Source organism: Dermacentor andersoni, chromosome 7, assembly GCF_023375885.2.
Source record: "Dermacentor andersoni chromosome 7, qqDerAnde1_hic_scaffold, whole genome shotgun sequence".
Taxonomy (NCBI): Eukaryota; Metazoa; Arthropoda; class Arachnida; order Ixodida; family Ixodidae; genus Dermacentor; species Dermacentor andersoni.
This window is the reverse complement of record NC_092820.1, coordinates 164716387-164737714: the sequence shown is the minus strand read 5'-3', so window position 1 is coordinate 164737714 and position 21328 is coordinate 164716387. Positions and strand designations below refer to the sequence as shown.

The 21328-nt window shown below is 47.3% G+C and overlaps 1 protein-coding gene across 1 annotated transcript; it reads left to right on the top strand.

The window, feature by feature from the left end:
• The first annotated feature begins 537 nt into the window (after positions 1-537).
• On the top strand, positions 538-18684 carry LOC126533252 (xaa-Arg dipeptidase-like). Its single transcript, XM_050180526.3, has 7 exons — positions 538-1721; positions 2173-2433; positions 10691-10836; positions 11882-12031; positions 12352-12493; positions 13625-13867; positions 18150-18684. Exons 2-7 carry the CDS (start codon positions 2205-2207, stop codon positions 18470-18472), a joined length of 1233 nt encoding a protein of 410 aa, XP_050036483.1. The 5' UTR covers positions 538-1721; positions 2173-2204; the 3' UTR covers positions 18473-18684.
• The last annotated feature ends 2644 nt before the right edge of the window (positions 18685-21328 follow it).

Here is a 21328-nt window from a genome sequence, read left to right as displayed (position 1 = left end):
TTAAAGAAAAAAGTTAAATTCTTGTTACGGTATTTAGTATATTTCTTATTTGCTCCGTCAATTTCAAAATAATGTCTTGAAAATCGGACAATTGCAAGCAATACTAAAACGTACAGTTTACAACTTTTCAGCTTATCATTCAAAAAGAATATCGCAAATTTATAAACTGCGTCTAGTGCATCAAAAGCGGATAAAATTCATGCGTTAGAGACAGCTCTAAAATATACCACTATTTTGATAACAGAATTTTTCAGAACAGAACTGTCTCTCGTACAGTGCCTAAATTTGTCAGACGGCCTTGCCCATTTGCCAGTGCTGCTCACCGACGAATTGTAACACAGGGGACCGGGCTTCGTCAAGCTGCAGTCAAGCAGGTTTTTCTTGCCACCTCCATGTTCTTCTTGAGATGAATAAGGTTTGATTGATTTGTAAAACCCTCGTAGACAATGTAACATTGTGACGTAAGCTTGTAAATTTATAAATCACATATGTCCGCATTAGATGCTCTAAGAGTGGCAGTTTATAGAACTGCGATGTGTATACTTTGTGCAGAGTTAGGGCATTTGTAAACTTCGTGGTTCAATTGTTTCGAACGTTAGCAATTTCCGGGAATTTTTGTAAAAACTGCCACGCCTAAGTAATACCTTTGCTTCTGACAGTCACTAGAAATTACCTTGTCACTCAAGTGCAATAAATTTAAATCAGATCTCTACTGTAGTTGTCTGATCAAAACGTTTCTGCCTTTTACATGAATTTAATTATGGATATCCTAGTTCACCCCGAGCTAAAGCTTCCTTTTAAAGCACAAGCTAACATGACTTCCGAACAAATATTTTCAACAATTAATATTTCCAGTGCTATTTTACTACGTTCGTTTTTTTTTTTTTTTTTTGCTTGAGACAAGGCCGCGCTCCACCTTTGACGGATCTGACAGATCATCAGGATCTGTGATGCGTGATGGTCGAGCTAGATTAGCCCCACCAAGCTCATACTGCCATGGTTGACATGCTCACTCTGATAGTTCAAAATGTTGGTTTAAGTGCGGGAAACCTATGTAAGACCCATATGAGCGTTTTTGACACGTTGGAGTGGAGTTTCATTCGTGGATTGCACAGCTAGCCATTTACTCTTCAGTATATTCCTTCGTGCATGGAGTTATTTATACCACAGATAACATTTTCTTGTTGTTGTTTTTTTCTTTCTTCTGCGAATGAACTTTCCATGGCCAGAAATAACGGTGATAAGTTGTTTCGATTTTCCTTCACAGGGAATCGGGCTTTCTGGGTTAAATGGAAAATACCACTGCGTAACAGCCGTCTGTGCTTCTAATGCCTGAATAGGTCACAGGAACTGACCCGAATCAGCGCTCTCGCGAACCTTCCGGCCCGTACGCAAGAACGCTGCACGCGGTTACGAGCCTCGCGAGCTTTCGAGCGATAGCAGAACAAGAAAACGCAGCCTCGGGGACAGACGGCAGTTTCCACTGCGGACACACGCTCGGCTCTGCGGCCAATGGACGTGCCAAGCCATGTTCTCCTCCGCTGTTGTCTGCTCGGCAAGCACCGGCGTTCCCACGTTGGAAGAAGGAAAAGGAAGGCATAACGAAGGCCCTTTCGCGTCTTCGCCGCCTCCTCAGCGCAGCTGCAGCCATCAAGCGACGCGTCTTGGCGGCTGTATATATATACCGCGCTCGTTGGCACTGTCGCGTGCTCGTTTTACAAGTGAGTATTGCATCGCTTCCGCCGTTGTAAGGCCGCACCAGATGTGTGGCCCACTTGCAGCGACGCTTCGTGCCAAGCGCAAGGTCGTGCGAGCCTGTTTGCTTGCGACGAACTGATGCCGTTGTTGTTTCTGCGAGATAACGTATCCAATTGAGGGCAATTAAGTTTTTTTTTTTTTTTTTGTATTCCACAGCTGCCTTGCATGGAAGGCCCCTCACAACCGTACTGGGAGGTCTCTAGGCTCTGGAAGTCGCTTAACGCGTCTCTCACTGCTTCATAACAGACGACCGTTCTAAACGCGCCAGACGCTCATCGCGTCATTCTCTGATGTTATTTCGTATGCTGTCCAACGCTTCGCGTAGCTGCAAACGCTGTCCGCGCACAACGGGAAATTGTTTCACGCAGCTTCTTTTAGAACGTAGTCAGTCGCTTCGCATCTACCTGCTCCCAGTTGCTTGAAACGGCGCACACTGAGGCGAGACCATGGACGGGGACTTCAGCAAAATCGTGAACAACGTAATCGAAGGAAAGTCCGTGGACTTCTGGACGCTGGCGCGGTTCATCTGGGAGCACCCGGAACTGGCCCTCAGCGAGGAGACGGCGCATGCCAAGCTGTCTGACTTCCTGGAAGAGCGAGGGTTCAAGGTCCAGAGGAAATATCTCCTGAGCACGGCGTTCAGGGCAGAGTTCAGCGCGCCCGGAGGAACCGATGGTGAGCAGAACATCAGCGCTTGCATGATGGAAACTATTGCATCGAAACCTCGTCTACTGTCAAATATCGACTAATTAGCCCCGATGTTGTGACTAGAATGAATTCTTGGGGCACGCAGGAAAAAACGCAGTGAGGTTCAGCGCAAGAAGTCAGTATAGGAGAACAACCCACCGTAAAAGGACACGAGTCGCACGTAGATAGACTTGGAGCAGTAAGATCTTTTCTTTTCAGCACAAACATTTCTCTATGTAGCGACTACTCTGCGACTTCGAAATGCTGTTACGTTCAAGCACAAAACCTTTAAGAATTAGTTCGGTTACATTTCTCGCATGTAACCGATGACTATGGCAGATGGCACTAACTTCAACACTGCCAGCCGTCAGCAAAGTGCTCAAGTTGTTTGCTTCCTGACACAAAATTTGGTTGCCAGCGAAGCTATAGCATAATGGTAACTGGCTTCGCGGAAAATTGCAGACAAAGAGTCGTGAGTGGGGAACGTGCTTTGTAGGCGCATTCTGCTTCGACATTAAGAACGTCCTCTTAATCTAGTTGCTCAGTCTGTAGCGCAGTGCTAAGGCACATATCTATAATGTGCAGAACATTCGTTGCATTGGCTCTATCTTCTTAAGGCCTACAACAACGTAAACTATCCAGTTGAAAAACACTGTTATGATGAAGACCTGCCCCAGCCATTATTTTTCTATGTACGGCAATACAAACCTGCGATGCCGCTTAGTGCTACTTGTTCTTACGAGTAGCATTTAGAAACCCGTGCGTCTGTTTTCGTGCCTTCCTGACTTCGCCGGGTCACACGACGGGTGTTATTGGCCCTTTAGCATCTGCGTTATACATTCATGACTCATGAACTCTAAGGGGTTCTCAAATAAGTGGCAAAAAGAAAATCAGCCGTTAAGCACAGAAAAGCCACCACGCTATAGACGTCACGGTCCGCTGGAACGCGAGAGACCATGCGCTTTCCAACCTACTCTTGATCCGTTTGACGAATGGTACAGCGGTTTGAAAGTGGTAGGCTGAAGGCGGTCATTAGAACACTGCCAGAAGGATAGGCGCACATCGACGAAGCTCACAATGGCAAATGTCAGAGAATGGAAGCACTGTTCAAGTAATCATGTCTACTGCTAAAATTACTAGAGGGAGCTTTGGCGCTGTGATCCCTCAGGTACCGTAGAAATTGTAGTTGGTACATGCATTCGTCTAATCATGGATTCAACATGGCTTCGCACTTTTGGCACCAAGCGTCCTTATGACGTTATTTCTTACACTCTTTATCTTTCTAAGTTTGCAAGCCCTCATATTTGCCTATGCGAAGCAAGGCAGTTAGCCTCTGCGCACGTACACGCATAATCGTGGCGAATTGCTCAATTCAAAACGCAAGAGTTCATTGAAAAGTGTACATTTTCGAAGTCGCAAAGCCGTTCGCAGCGAGAAGGATGAAGTTTAGGCAAATCCATCTACTGCCTATCACGCCGATGCTGGCCGAACCGTCATGCTTACAGCTTCTATTGATTGATTGATTGATTGATTGATTGATTGATTGATTGATTGATTGATTGATTGATTGATTGATTGATTGATTGATTGATTGATTGATTGATTGATTGATTGATTGATCCATCAATCGATAATTTCTATGTGCCGTATACTACGGATACGAGGACGAGCATTCAAGTGGGAGCCAATTAAAAAGGATGGTTATTTGATGCGCGCCGTTCTCCCGCGCGCCCCTGCTGGCTGCGTTCCTCACCAAGCCACCGTTAAGACAGCGAGCTAGTGCTCGCGGTCATCGAGTGAGATTTGCACGTGTTTTTTTCTATGTGCGTGTGACATGTCTGTTCAGTAAGTACGCGAATGCTTAAAAAGCTATTTTGTGTGGCTTAAGGAACCAAGAACCTAATTTCGCGTAATTTTCTAATACTTTGCTATCACTATCAGTGCTTCGCCTTTCGGGTGAAACAGCGACTTTTCATGACACTGCATACACTGCTTTGTTTCGCTGCTTTGTAGTGAAATGAGCAGCGTAGCAACGAGCATGAATGTGTCCTGTAGCGCTGTCAGAGCTAATTGAAAAGGAAAACCCTTGAAAGTATAACTGCGCAAATCTTTGATAGGCACAGCTTATGCACAGCTGCCCGGCAAGTCTGAAGCACGCCTCACCGGTCAGCCAGGTCACAAAAGGAGGAATTAATTGTTCGGCTACTTGGTCTTGCATTGCAGACGAGGAAGATTTCCGCAAAAATACAACTTTCGTGTGAGCTCTCTTTTTTATTTGTGCAAATTTTCCACGTCAGCAGAAAAGGATGATACTCGGAAGCACAGTATCCACAAGCGCGCATCTGTTAGCCATACACTGTACTACTTATGAAGGAATTAGGCAGGTTGTGCGACACGGAGTGACAATGCACGCGAGTGGCCGTTTTGCCTGCATTGATGCTTCTCGATTACTCTGTGAGGGCTTCACAACACATGTGTTCTCTCCGAACAACGCATGTAATGCTGAAACATGTTCTGTTATACAGTGAGGATATTGATGGTCACTGACGCGTGTGACGTATAGCTAGAGATACGCTGCCATCACCTACAGGGGTGTTTCTCCATTAGACACTACACTACATACTCGGACGCCGAATCATCGACGAATTACATTCCCTTATGAACCACCGAGAGAGAGAGAAATAAATCTATTGTGAGAAAGGCGGAGGCGCCCCGGATGAGCTTTGTGAGGAGTGGGCCAATATAGGACTTCCACAGGCGGCGTTAACCAATGTCTACGTCTACAGCATTGGGGATTGGGAAAGCATCAAGTACTAAATTGGCTACATGTAGGTGTTCGCTAGCGGAACGTGTAGCACGTAGGCATACTGCCTTCGCTGGCGGCATGTAGAAGCTTCCGTTAGGCTCGAAAAAAAAAAAGAATTCACATGTAGATTTCCTTCGTCATAACCACTTCGCTAATGCACAATTCTGATACATTTGTTTGCGGCATGAGATTCGTGATACGATCTCTGTTTCGTACCAAAGCATTTTGAAACTTCGTTAAAAAGCAGCCTGGGGTAACTGCGCTGACGAAGAAACTTATCAGACATATATTCTGTGCCAGGGCCCGCAGTCCTGTGCTCAGAGACTCTCACTCACGGCGATGCCCAAGAAGTTGGACAACCTGCCTTTGTCAAAGGAGATAATACTACTACAACGACATAACTTATCATCGCATCAGAAAGCCGTGCAGTAGATCGTGGTGGTGTTCCTTTCGATTTACCAGCGTATGTCAATATCTATGCAGTATACTTCTTGCTTGGTACTTGAGAGAGGTATTGTAAGTAAAAAAAAAGAGTAGAACAATTTATTTTGACGATACGGCGAGTACAAACTTTGCGTGATTGAAGATTATTAGACTGCTTTACACAAAATTTCGTAAACTCATCGACCACGTAGTCCTGGGGTGTGTGGACGCAGTGAGAAGAAAGATTACGTTGTGTCCGTTTCGCTCAGGTACAGTCGCTCAGCAGGCCCAAACTGATCGTGCCAGATGCCGCGATAAGCGCCAACGATGGTCGACCGCCAAGAAAACGCATCAGTGAGAAGCGGAATGTGCGCCTGGAATGGTAGGGGGAAATGAAAAAAGAAAGAAAGAAAGCTAAAGGATTGACAATTCAGTATCGCAGCCAGAGGTTGCAAATTTAGCGAAGTAAGAAAGACCCTGCTTGCGACAATTGAGTTGTCTACATATTATGTATAAACTCCCAAGAGCGTTTATGAGATTATTGTAATGTGCCAATTCAGAAAAAACAATCCACAGAGGAGGTGCCGGATTTGAGACATAATTGCCGCTAAATGGACAGAGACGAAACATAGACGCACATACAAAAAAAAAATATCTACGACATGGTCGGCAATAATGACACGGTTGGCAGTGGCAGATTTCCTTCGCGTCTGTGGTTCGTGTGCGTTCTTTTAACGACAATTATCTCCCAAGCAAGTACCAACTAGGTCAACAACAAGATCTTCCGCAGGTGCCGGTGTTGGGGTCAAAGCGGCGGCCGGAACTGCGAGAGAAAAACCCTCTGTCCCGAATAAAAGTGGGCCAGATGTCGGCTCTACACGCAGCTGCCCTCCTGACTGACTACGGGCTGGTTCCTTTTACGTAGAACTCAGCAACTGTGCGTTTAGGAGCAGCACATGTGTTGCAAGCAGAAGTGCACAGCTTGAATGCACTCATTCTGTCACGCGGCAAGAAGGACAGGGCGTACGCAGGGCCCGTACTGCGTAGGACAGGTGTCAACAAACTCGGCAGCACACGCATCCCTATAGCGAGATGGTTTTCTCACTTTGTTTTGCGTTTCTGCTTGAACAAGAGAGAGAGAGAGAGAGAAAATTCTGTGCTGAAAAGCAGAAAATTCTGCAGGCATATACATAAGGGCCTACTGCTACTCTGCAAATAGGGAAGGGTTTCGGGACTGAAAGTCTCTTCGAGGAGGAGGGGTTGGAAACCAACAAAAAGTTTCTCTAGTTGTGGTATGTATATATAGTTGAGGCAAAGGTGGTGGTGTTGACGTGAACAGGCTAGAGCTTGCCGATTAAGGCAATGTCATCAAGAAATAACAAAAGAATTTTTAAACCTTACCGTTGCTTTTAACAAGAAGGCATGGGACCTAGTATTCTTTCCTAGATCTATATAGTCTTTCTTGGGAAGCAGAACCCGTCCTATTGAAATAACAAGATCTCTCGTCTCTGTAACCTGGAACTTGTTACAAAATTTGTTCCACAGTCCCTAACGCACCACAGTTATCACAATACGGTTTGGCGGTCACTCCAAGGCGGTACAGGTAACTATTGGTGAATGTGGAATTGAGACGAATTCGATTATGTATCGCCTCTATGGGACCGAGAATCCGATGTGGAAGTCTTGATTTCAGGAAGGGATCTATTGAGCGTACATTGCCGCTAAAGCGACAGTATTTGCAGGCGATTCCTTTCCGCGTGCTTATATTTTTTGCCGTTGAGAATGCTTCGGATTTTCTCAAATGCATTCGCCGGAAATTTCCTAATTCTTGGCCTCTTCAGGCAGCTATATCCGCTGTTTTCTTCTGTATGTACCATGGTCTCCGGGAATCCACTGGAATAGAGTTCTTTGGCCAGCGACAGTGGCCATATGATGAATCCAACCAATGTATCAAGTCACTGCATGTGGGTTACGAGCCCTGGTCCCATTGCGCACGTTCTATAGGGCCGTGTTTGCGTCCGTGAAGATGACCCAGCACCCTGGTGATTGCCGAAGGATTTGAAGAACGGCTTTGTATTGTGCCGTGAAGTTCATCCTACATGAACGGTGCGCGTAGCCGGGCTACTTGGTGATGCACGACGCAAGTTGACATTGCGAAAACTAGACAAGGACGAGAAGCGCGTAAAACGAGGGCAACCGCTGACTTCCAACTGAATTTTATTTCTTGAAAGTACAAGAAATCTTTACGCTAACACACACGTTGGAACGAGCAAGATAAAAAGCAGCCGCGCCCCGTGAGTATTGCTTTTCGCAAAATCGTGTTGACAGCGGCGTGCGGGCGTGCATGCTTGCAAGCGCTTTGTTCCGAGCACTTCAAAGCCACCACATTTTATCAAGCACTGAATCTCTGCGGTTATTTCTTCAGAGTAATCTGATCAGTCCAACCATTCTTTCAACTGCAGCGTGAGTCAGACAGGGACACGATGATGTAAAAACGCAAGAACACAAGAAAGAATAACAGCGCCCCTGGTTTGTATCTTTAGCACTAAGCATGTCCCTTGTTTTTAAGAAATACACATAATATCGCTGACTAACAACTGAGGACTGAGAAGCAACATGCCGAAGCACGTGTAAGAACACTGAGAAAAAGATAGAGCAGCCGCCACCTCGACACAGACGTGACCGCAGCACGAATCATACAACGAATACATGTGCGGGAGATGAAGTTCCTTCTCCGATAAAGCCCGCGAAGACGGCGCTAACGCAAGGGCTTTGTAATCTTCTACTCTCAGTTCAATAAATAACATCGTCACTGTTGTAAGTGGTCATTGAACTATATTCTACAAGCTCTCGCTTTATTATTCAAGCGCTCCGAGCCTACACAAACATGCCGTTTCTCTTCTCTACTCGGCGAAAAACACGGCCTTTACGACGGCTCTTTCCTTACTTTCTCCCTTTTTACAACGTGGCTATTTACGCGATCAGCTTTCCTCTTGCTTCTTATCGCTTGTTTGCCAAACCAGTCGGCAGCGAGTATTTTTTTTCTCTCTCTCGTACCTTGCTTGGTTCAACCTGAGAACTTACTTGCATGAACTAACTTACTGTTGAATGCGGGAATACTCTCACTTTACTGCCATTGAATATATTTTAATCGAACAAGAAATACAGAGAAGTCAGGCTCTCGCAACTGTAAGAAATAAATATTGTATATTTGTTCAGGTTGTGTTGTTACGAAAGCTTCAGTTTATAAATGTTCTTCACTTCTCTTAATAACAAAAGTTGTCCATAACTATTGCATTCAAAAGAGGTTGAATCCAGTTTACAACATCGTTAACTCTGCCACTAAAAACAAACACCACCTATTTGTTTGCCGCATACAAAATTAGCTCTGAATGTTTAGTGGAATTTGTCGCGACTGGATTCTCCTTTTCTCGTTGCAAGGGCTTGTTTCACAATTCGTGAAGGTGATGATGATGTGACGCTTGTTCGGGGAACATTCTGTAGTTTCGTTATCTCCACAGTGTGGCAACATTAGCTTTATTAGCCATAGTAAAAAAAATAAACAGAGGCTTCCGCCATGCAAGAACAGTTAATCCCTGGCACCTCGTTCGCCCTCTCGCCATACAGTTTTGAAGAAGGTGAGGACCTCAGAGTTCGCGTTTGCATACGGGAGTGCGTCCGGCTTTAGTGCCTTGGGTGGCGGCAGAGTTCTTGGGTGCAATAATAAGCACAGACTTTAGACTGAACAGTGAGACAGATAAGAGACAGGCGTTAATCCTCTCAGGCATCAGTTACGATTAAAACCTTACTTTCACCACATTTCTCGCATCTTCGGGATCGTAACAAAGCTTACAGCTGCAGAACCGACTCGTTCATGTACCCTAAAGGCCCTTTTACAGGCTGTGTATCTTCAATCTTTTAGTGAGTTTTGTCAAGCTTAGGGAATGTGGCACCCGTGCGAAAACTCGCTGCAAGGACATCAGATATGAGAACATCAACAACTCAATCTCTCTATTAGGGTTGAAAAGTACTTGTCTAGCCACTTAAAAATTATGCTTCGAGAAACACATTGTCAAAACTAAGAAGTACATTAACCGGCTGTATACAACGACAAACTGTCATTGAGCTAAAAGAAGCACACAGTCGTCTACATTTCCACTCATTTTACTACAGCATTGTGCACATATTATTCAACCTTTCAGCCTAAGTTCAATGAGAAGTGTTTCAAGATACATGCGACACATTTTGAATGGGATTACTTTCTTCATTATTTATCCTGTTCATGCAACATCCTGTCGTACACAATTCTGTTCATGCGCCTGAACGGGTTAAATCGCAAATGCGAGTCAGCGCGTCTCCCTTGCCTGTCTCGCTGTCTCGTGAAAAAGCTGGCGCTTAATATACCACACGAGAATGAACCAACTAGCCTAACAACATATTCTATTGTTGATGGAGTTCACTGCACCTGAGAGATGCACGATATGTGGTGACGAAGCGACCGCCGGGAAACACTGTGTGGCAGGCAATGTGCAACATGAGCAACAAGTAAGCGCGAACGTATAATCAAATAACGTATCGCATCGAATAATTCTAATGGCTAGCAGTGCAGATCGCCACCGCCACAAACCGTTTCGTGGCATAGCTGGTCCGACCGCCATCGCCAGAGGAAAGGGAGAGGCGTGGGGATGACAGCACAGGTAAACGCCCGCGCAATGGTACCGCAGCGTACCTCAATCCCCAAAAATTAGAACAGCGCTAAATATTGGCGGAAAAAATGAGTAGAGGACAGTGAAAGTGATTTCGGTCTTTTCATTTCCGCCAACATTTCGCACCGCTTCAAGCCCTGAAGGTCGCATATAAATCAATTCGCATTAACAGCAGCATGTAAAGAAGAGTGCTACCATACGTTTATGTTCTTTTTCTGTATACGTTCTCGAACAAAAAAGAAAAATGCAGATTTGTGCATCTCTCTTGATACGCTGCATTTAATTCCTTCGATGTGCGTGGTCTTCGCAGGCCCGACGGTAGCGTTTTTGTGTGAGTATGACGCCCTGCCCGAGATCGGCCACGCGTGCGGCCACAACCTGATCGCCGAACTGGCCGTGGCAGCCGCCATCGCCGTCAGAGACGCCATGAAGTTCTCGCCCACGCTGCGCGGAAAGGTGAGCGCTCGCACGAGGGGGCGCGCGACAGCAGCCACTGCTATTCGCGGTCTCTCGAAACAAAATAATGAAGCAAGAAAGTTGGGTCATTATAGCGAAATAAAATGTACTGACGCCCCGTAGCATAGATAGTATACATTTTGCTTGGTTCATGATAATCTTAGCAATATGGACTTCAAATTAGTACGCCGCTACGATGACAGAGTTTCCTTGCGTCCCGTGCTGCGGAACAGGTGGCGGGTTCGGTTCCCAACCGCTGCGGCTGCATTATAATGAGGGTGGGATGCAGCAGCTCTCGTGTGCCCATGATGTGCATGCGCATTCAAGAGCCCCCAGCTGGACGAAATTTATCCGGAGGGTTTTTCTACCGCAACTCTCAGAGCCTGTCGATCGCTGGCGTTAGAACAGCGAAGCTACTGGCAACTCGTAACATTTCGTCAATTTTGTAATTGCCAATTATACTTACAAAATTTCATGTCTGCGCTGATCAAATGAATCCGGAATACAGTTGGCGCTAATAATACAGTAAGCCTTCATTAGCAAGTTGTAACGACTCCTGGTGTTTTGTATCAAAAACTAGTTACCACGTTCTTCCTGCTTTTCTCGCAGCAAATATACACGGCCAATACAAAACACACCTACTCAATTGTCGGTTACTGACTAAGATTATGTTCACCACATACCTTCGAAAAACAATGTACATGTGTGCACGGGGCTAACAGCCGCCATGCGCTTCTTTGTTCTTTCCGCCTTCATGTCCCCGTTTTGAGGTTCGCTGTTCTTACTCTATCACCCTTTTCCATGTGCTCGACTGAAAAAAACATTGGACCATGCTTCAATGGTTAGCGTGCCCGGTACGTGCACGAGTCCATAGCATCAGGTCAGCGTGGACATAGAACCAGGGTTACGAGTCCTATGCGACGTCGCATTTAGCAAAAGTGTCAATGTTTGTATGAGTACACAAGGCACTGTCCACGTGGTTGCATGCGCAGTGCTAGCTATGTAATGAAGCACCGTTGGGATTGCTTGCCTTGCTGTGATGCAGGTAGTCGTGCTGGGCACTCCCGGTGAAGAGAACTGCGGTGGAAAGCAGATACTCATCGACAAGGGTGCCTTCAGGGACATCGACATCGCACTCATGTCGCACCCTTTCCCGTATGAGGCCCTCCGGACAGGCTTCACTGCAAGGCAGCAGGCGAGCTATAGTACCGTTACATACGCTGTCATTTTCAGCGAGCTACCGTCATTCAAACTAGACAGATGTTCACGAGGAAGATTGATGCTTGCAGTGATCAGTAGAGCTAACTACTGTCGCTGGAACCAACGTTACGGCTAGGGGAGTTGTCTCTGTCAGGGAACCAACTGCTCTGACGAACACAATTCCCCCTTGCCTTCCTTCGACAGTAGGTTGAAGTAGTGCCGTTGATGCCTCAAAGACGTGGTCTCTAAGGTAGTTACGTATCAGCGCGGTGTTAAGCGTATGTGGTCCTTCCATCTCTGCCGCTGGCACTGCAGGTGACCGTCCGCTTTCGCGGCAGGTCAGCCCACGCCGCCGAGTCCCCGTACAAGGGTCTCAACGCTCTGGACGCGGCGGTGGCCTCCTACATGAACATCTCCCTGCTGCGTCAGCAGATCAGCCCCACCAGCAGGGTTCACGGTATGGACATTTCTTCGTACTTCGTTACTTGCTTTTACACCTTTCCATGCGAAGCCCGTTAGAACGCAAGGGTCTCAAAGTAGATAGAAGTGTGTGTGAAGCCGGTCACGTGGAGGAGGTAAACAGGGAATCCTTTCTCTACCTCTTCCGCGTGAGCGTTTTTCCATACTTCAGGCACTTTTTCGTCCTCTTTCATTATATATATATATATATATATATATATATATATATATATATATATATATATATATATATATATATATATATATCAGTAGTGTCAGTACCACTTTACTCCTCGAAGAGGGGCAGGACGTGTCTTGCGTGAGCTCTTGAACAACACTTTTCAATGTGGGGAACGTGGTTTAAATTATGGATCAGGGAGGTACGACGTCAGGCTAACGTATTTATCTCGCATTGTATGCCGCTATATTGCCACTCAATTTTTGTTCGTTCCAATGGTTCACGGGCATCAGCGCCCATACATAATGACAAAGAGCACAAGACCAGTAATAGCATAATAATCAGAAATCACAACATTTTACGCACGCATCTTAACAAGTCACTGTACAAGTGTGCTCAACAAGAAATCAACTGGTTATGCGCATCAACTAATCGGGACAGGAACTAGTGAAGATGTAGTAATTTACTGCACAAAATCTACAAAAACAAATATATAAGCTTTTCACAAATACAGACAAGGAGTAAAAATATGATTACATACAACCACCCTCAATATATATACAGCAGACAGTATATTCTTGAAAAAAGGGGCGTTCTGAAACCGGGGCAAAATTGACTTGAGCATCATCAAACCCTGATTGGTTCAGCTTTTATTCTTCTTATTTTTTATCTCTATTCTGTTGGAAGGTGTTGAGGAAGCGAGAAGAATTGCAACTTTGAACATTGCAATGCGAAGGATGAGGTATATGTGTTGCCCTGCTAAGGCGAAAAAATAAGTCATCTTCGGAGGTTGTGCGCTTAAAAATTAAAAGTGAATCTGTAATGAAAAAAAGAGCTACGTTACGCAGCGTCCAGCTGACTCCCACCGAGAGAGGGCTCTAGGCGTCTCGTGCGCCTCGTGCCCCGCATTTCTAGCGATGCAAGTTCCAGAACAAACTGAAAACTGCGCAGGCGTGATCATCCGGGCGGGCACCTACCCCAATCTGATTCCGGAATTGAGCGAGCTGAGCTACCACATCCGCGCTGTGAACATCACCGAGCTGGAGGAGCTGGTGGCCCGCGTCGAAGGCTGCTTCCGCGCCGCCGCCTTGGCCACCGGCTGCGTCATGAGCCTCGAGTGGGGCATCCGCTACAAGAACCTGGTGCACAATGTGGCGCTCACCGAGGTGTACCGAAAGCATGGACAGGCACTAGGTACGCCGAGCCTGGCACTCTGGGCCAGTAACGTGGCCAGCTTGGGCAATTTGGTTTTGCATTTTAAGGCGACTGACGCAGGAAAGGGGCGATGACGACAGCGCGATTTATTGTGAGCATGTGCGTCGCGTTATCTTATGTATTTATATCTCTTAACGTCCTTAAGCGGCATTCTGACTTGAAAGGAAGCTTGGAGGCTCCTATCAAAGTACATTGGAAAGGAGAAATATTTTTTTCTCGGAAACGAATGAGCCAGTTTCATTGGTATTGTTGCATTTAAAAAAAGAAGTTACAATCTAGTGACTTCTAAGCGGAGATCTTTTTTATTTAGGCCGTCGGTGGATTTATAAAAAATCTTGAAAATTCGTAAACTTCAGAAAACGAAACTATAAAGTGTACAACTCTGTAACTCAGCAACGTAAAAGGGTATCACAATTCCGACTATAAATGCAAGTAAGGAAACACTTTACAAAGCAGACACCGTCAAATGCCATGACGTCACGGCGGCATGCTGCGAGGACATCAAACCGGTCGCCACCCGTCCTGCGTTAGTTCGTTTGTTCTGCCTTATACTCTTTCTTTCCTCTTTCCTCCCCCCCCCCCCCGTCCTCTCTTCCATTCCTATGTTTCTGTCTCCTCCTGCCTGAAAAGTAGGCAGGCGTTGTGCCCCTTCCGGTGGCAGTTGCCAGCCAGCTCCTCGCTTTCCCTTTCCTGTCAAATGTGCATATGTTTTGAAAACAAATAAATTAATAAACAAATTACCCTACTCTTCTAACGGTAAGGGTGGATAGGACGGTAATTTACTAACACAGCTCAAAACTATGTTTCTTTTCGGTGTCCCTTCAAGATTCTCACGATGGTCGCACAAAGAAATAATGGGGTGTAAAAGGAGACCAATGCGAACAACGGAACGAATGAGAGCGGACAAATAACGGCGCGACTTGCAAATGATTTTTTTCGCTACCCTTAGTTGCCCGACTCGACCATTCGCCTGGACCCGCTGTTGGCGTCGTTTTTTGTTGCACATTTCATTCACGTATCCACTACTTTTGGCGCTCGTTTTTTCATGTGTCCTTGCTGCGCCTATTTCGGTGCGTACTGAAAGAGACAAAGTTTCACCTGAAAGGCGAAGTGTCGATTGCGATAGAAAATTATTAGCCAGCTATACGAATTAAGGATAATAGTTTTACCGGCCGTATGAACTTGCAACCACTGGCTTACAAACTTAACAACCATGGTGTTACGCGCCCACAGGCAAACATGAACACATCTCATTCAATGACCGCGGAAACCCTGTCAAAACACTTGCATGAGGAAGGCTGGCAGCAGCAACGTACGAATCCGCCTTTTTTTATTTTCCTGTGCTGCCCTCTGCCGCACGCCGCTGGAAACGTTTTGGAAGGGTGCCAAGGCTTTGGCCGGTTGATTTGCGTACCTGCGCCCACGTTGAGTGCGCGTTAGTTGTGCGTTTCAGGGATCGTGAATCATTGTTAATGGCTTCTCTGGGGCAGCATGTCGTTCCTGGAAGCCATGTAGCACTCAATGACTACTGGGGGAGCAGGCTTGAGTACGCTGTTGTGCAAACAGTGCGGCCGATACAGGCACGCTGAGTTGCCTTTGCAGACACGGCTGCCTTGGTGTTTGTTGTCGCCGATTTCTGCACTTGGAGCTCGCGTTTTGTATTCTTTTTGAACATTATTTTGACATTTCGCACATTCAAGAAGTATTCGAGCGCAGCCTTCCACGCTGGATTTATCAAAGCGGTGCACTTGTTTACATCGAAATCTACAGACGCAGATCGTTGTGAGCGTCAAATATTGTTGAAGAGGTGCATCGCTGATATGAAATAATGTCAAAACGTAGCAAAACCTACATGTCTACGCATTACGAGCTCTTAATTTATTTCTGATTCTCACTTTTCCTTAACTCCATCATACTTACATTTTGCGCGTGCCATGAAACATTGTTAGAGAAAACTGTGCTGGCATAAATTAACTGCTAATTCATAGACCGTGTTGTCCTTTCGCGAAAACGCTGGTACCATCACTGACACCGTTGGTGTAACTGAGCGAGACGGCTGCCCTGCTGAATACCGAATGCACCGTCTCTTGTTTCCCGTTTGACGCAGAGGTAAACAGTACGTCTCTGGAATTGATAAATGTGTCAGCATAACAACACGTACAGACTCACCCATCTACGTAGTGAATGCGACCGGCAGCCTACGGGTACGGTGACGTACAGATGTTGGCACAGCGCTGTGTCGCCGCTTTCCGCTTATTGTGTACATGCCGTGCGAAGCGAACTGTAGTTGATTTCAAATCGCTAAGGACTGAACTGAACTATAAAAGTAGCTTCATTCGTTCTAACTGCTTACATTTCACTTGAAGTCCGACGGTAGTGGGTGCACAAACATGACGGCGCCAGGCCTAACCTTCGCTGAACAGGATCAACATTGGCTCAAACCTCATGTGCAGGGCTTGAGAGGGTTGAAGCTTGTGCATTTCAACTTCGTAGGCATTTTTACTGACTTTGAGCGTGATGAAATATATATGCAAGCGGAGGTGCTGTCGCTATGTCGCGTTGTCAGTTCGATAGCCTATCGCGCAGGGTTCGGTGGATCGATGGTCGTCATGCTGATTTCGGTGCCGTTGACAAGAAAGCCCGTCGCAGTGCGACAGCTCGCGCTTGTCGGTTGCATCGTTGGCGGCCTGGTATGGTAAAATGCTTTCAGTGACGCACTGTACTGAATAGTTGGTCAATCGTTAACGTGAGCGTCTTGCTGGTCTCGTATCGGCCCAGTGTTACGGCGCCTTAAACAAGTACGTGAAGCCTATTGGCATGCGCTGCCACCACCAGCAAGTGAGGGCGGAGGCTACAAGAAGACTTCATCGACAACCTGATTTTTTTTAGTGTCGCCCAAGTGTAACGCAAGGGTTTTTCGTTAAACTTGCTAGCCATCAGTGAAAGGCGGCAACTACCTGGCTCACGGTGCAGTCCGAACCACTCGGACGAAGCCCTGGCCGCTTTCTGTTTTAAAGTGTAGTGACAGTCTTACGCTACGCACGCTTTCGGCACCTCAAAGACGTCGAGCTACTAGTGGAGTTTCAACGCGGTACATAGCACGAGTGTTTGCACCAGCGTGCGTCCGAGCACTTTTTTTTTTTTCGAGGGACTTGCCTGCGCGTGGCGACGCACACGGCCTTTCCAAAACGTCTCGCGACTAATCTGCTGGGGCAGGGTGCATGCGCCGTCCCGCCGCGAGAAAGGCGGAGTGACCTTTCGTTCTGTCTCTCGCTTCAACGCAACTAAGCGGCGAGAACGCAGCGCACTCGAAGCAATCAGCTCTCGGTGCGATTATAATATGTCCCCCATCGCATATCGCTTTCAAAATAGGGCCTGCGCGGCCGCTCTCAGTCACGCTATACGCCGCCGCCGCCGCCAGACTAGAACGGCCACCCGGCGGTGTCTTGTGTGCGATTGAAGACGGCGCGCTTCTTTCCCGCCTACCCTCGCCCACTTTCGCTCGCACGCACAGCGTACGGCACGCGGCCGTGATGTTATCGCTCGTGCACTCGATACAGGACATCACGGCGTATCACGGACACATCACGACAACATCACGGATATCACGGCGTACATGAACACGTGCATCGGCCCCTTAAATATAAGTAAATGCATATTGTTAATCGTTCCGCACGCAGATGGCAGCGACGACGGCATAAATGCGCCTGGGGTATCCATATAATGCGCCGCTTGTTTATCATGGTTATCCCCTCAGATACGTTGTGTGCTGCCAAATATGAGGGATAGGTACATCGAGCGCATATTGTTGAGCTAATGCTTGCAAAATTCATTGGCTCATCATAACGGTTTTCGGTTGCGCTGTTCGGCGGTTCATGGCACGACAAATTCAGCAGCTGACACGAACAGAGACTGCAGAAAAAAACGTGCACAGCATAGCGTTATCTAGTAAATGGACGACTATTTAACGCATCATGCATAGCACAGGCAAAACAAGAAAGGTCGCTGGAAGCCACGTTTAGGCAAGCGGACTAGCCTTCGCCCTGACGAAGTCGAGTGCCATTGTCGAAACATTGGCTCAAGCGACGTATTCCTCGTTCGACCATTCTTAAACCACGTTAAGCCTACATCATCCTGTGAACCATTCTTTTGTTTTCAGTTTTTGTTTCTTGTTCAAAGCATCGACACGAGACACATCAACACGTGCAATGGCCCCATACAAAAATAAGCAAATGCTCATTGTTAATCGTTCCGCTATCAGGTGTCGTGTTCGAGGACGCTGACATGAAGGAGGTGGTGCCCACCGGTGCAGCGACTGACGCCGGCAACGTTTCGCACTGCATACCGACGCTGCACACTGTGTACGCGGTGGGCGGCGGCGTTCGGAATCACACCCGTGGCTTCGCCGAGATGGCGGGCACCATCGACGCCCAAGGCCCGACGCGACGAACGGCCAAGGTGCTGGCGCACACGGCCATCGAGCTGTTCTCCGACCCCGCGCTGGTGCAGAAGGTCAAGGCCGAGTTCGCCGACTGGCGCTGCCGCACGTCGTCACCCCCGACGGGCGCGAAAGCCAAGAAATGAACGGTGCAAGTGACGGGTGCTCCTCTTGTGTCTCCGGAAACAAAACCGTCGTGTGTGCACCTCACCGACATTGCACGGGGATGAGGACTGCACTTACGGATTACAGGGCTATGTATATTTTGAGCGTCGCGTTTGCTAGTTTCTTGCTTCTTTGTTTTTCTTTTTTGGCACAGTAAAGCGGCGGCGCATGGTCGGTCGCAGTATGTTACGCACCTGTTTTGTCTGACAGTGTGAATTCTCGTGACAGGTCCCGCCGGGGAAAGAGCCACGCGTGAAGTGTCACTCCGATGTTCCAAACCTGGCATGTTATTTTAGTTGCTTCAGTCTTTGTTGAGGAAACTGTGTCATCTTCCACGTATACTAAATGCCCTACCTTTCACTGTTCTTCGCGCAGATCATGCGCTACAAGTTGAAGCTAAATGTGCCGACCTTTTAGGACGTTCCCAGACGGACGACTGCTTGACCGGAGCTGCTTTTCTGTTCCAGAGCAACACGTATATATCTCAAAGGCCTGTGAGCTTTCGACCATGACGTCACGTGAGAAGGGGTATTACTTCCGATGCTGCATTCAAACAATGGACCAAATTATGTGCAAGAGCATTACAAGGTTCAGTGCCGCTCAATTACGCTGCACGCAAGGACGAAACAGATAAGCAGCTAGCGGTGCAATTTGTTGCGGTGAAGCCACATCAGGCTTGTTCGCGGTGGGAGAAAGGGGGAGAGAGGGAGACACATGAACACGTGCATCGGCGCCTTGAATATAAGTAAATGCTTATTGTTAATCGTTCCGTAGGCAGGAGAGGAGAGGGGGGGGGGGGCAAGCCTTTTATTAAATGTTTGTGGGGAGGCCCAGCTCCACAAACCACCCTCCATTCTCCGTCCTAGCACGCCCACAAATTGCCTCAATAAGAAACGTCACGGCTCGACTAGGGCGTCTTATGCCGAGCGAAAAATCGATAGCAGTGATAAACCGGCGAAAAACAATCATAGTCAAAAAGCAAAACGATGTATACGCATTAATATGATGCATTGACGTCATCACGCCCGCCATTTTCGGTAATAGTGTAGAATATGTTACTCTCTCACAACTATTCAGAGCAAGCGCACTCGATCACATGCGCCAGCCTTCAGCACGGCCCGTGCTGGGATGGCTCTTTAAAGGAGGTCTTGAATCAACCCTCTAGCTTAGTGAAAGAACAGTCCGCGGATAGCACAGGCTACTGTGAACATGTCAGCGAAACCTTGCAGCTTTGAGCAGCGCGAAGTCACCTTTCTCAAGCGAAGCTTGTATTGCCTCGCTCGTGTCGGCGTTGGTGTTGGTATTACCGTATGAAAAAAGCCCAAACCGCGCGAAAATAGTAATTGCTTGTCAGGCTGCGGATTCAAACCACCGGCCTACCTCCAGATTGCAAGACCGTCGCGTTAACCGATTCAGCCACTGTCGGCTCATCATACGTGCCTTTAAAGCGGGGTTTTAAATGCATGTAGAAGTAGACGCAGCGCAAGGCGCGAGCCAGTCACAGGCGTCCCCTCCCTGCAGAGTAGGGAAAGGGTGTGATCGCGTATTCGCTCGCCTCGCGCCCGTCGTTTCCCGCTAGTTCAGGCCCAGCAGTCAGATGGGGTGACCGCATTTTGTTCGTTCTGCCGAAGAGCAGGCTGCGTTGAAGGAACGGCAGCAGGAGCGGGCCGCGCGTCGTGCGTTCTGCTGAAGAACAGGCAGTGTTTGCTGAACGCCGCCTGTAACTCGCTCGAGAAAGGCCTCGTCGTGGACATGCCGACCTCCCAGTGAGGGAGCGCGAAGCTGAGGCGTTACGACAACGAAGAGTCGAAGATACCGAGCTTCGCTTGCACCCCTCTTCACAGTAGCGGAAAGACGATGACCTTTCTTCTTTTTTTTGAACACACTCCTTTCGACAGAAGCGGCGAATCAATCCATCCCTTGCAGGTGGATTCACCGAGCTTCACTCTCGGCCTGACCTGCTAGCGTTTACATGAACACAACGATCGGCCCGACTCCCTTCAAACCGACTTCGTTGCGTTCATTTAAACGTAGGTATTTTGGCGCACAATCTCTTAAAAATTTGATCAACAAGCAGCGTCGAAGGAACTGCAGAATGCTGAACGGTTTGACATAGAGAAGGCACATTGGATACAAAGCTGTTCATTGATAAAATGTTAGAGCTTCGTCTTGCTGACTGAACGTTCTTCATATTAGCAGAAACAGCACACATGAAGGGCACAATGAATACGCTTCGTGCTGACACCCGAGAAAGCTAAGAAAGAAAGCTATATTTAAATATAAGGACCACTTATGAGCAGATAGGTACCACCTCGCAAGAAAAGTAAATCGATCGCCTTCAATTAGCGATGAACCTGCCATTCGTTCAAAGATGCCATGACTTCATCGGAAGCGCCATTCAAACTGTAATGGCCTTAGTTGCCTTTGTGCCATTAAACTCAAGTTAACCAACCAACCAAACTCTAATGAATCACTAGTGACGCCATGCATGAGTGCCCAAGGGACATATTTCTCATGGCTTCCCATCAGTTTCCTCACTGCACTGAAAAGGTAAATGGTATCAAGAGAGCTGCAAGCACTCTCTTCGCAGCAAGAAATTTTATTTTCGCCCACAATTTGAGGGCATGCTGACGGGTCATGCTTCTTCATATGACCTTATAGTGCGCACATGAGGCTTAACACTACCCTTCCACCGAGGTAAGCGTGCAACAGCGGAGTGGCATACAGAACTTAACCTCCTCACTCTTCTCCTACAATCTGGAAGTCTGCCTGAAAACTCGCATGGGATTGAGGTTGTCGCACATATTCGACGGGTGCTTCTCAAAATGTGCGAAGGC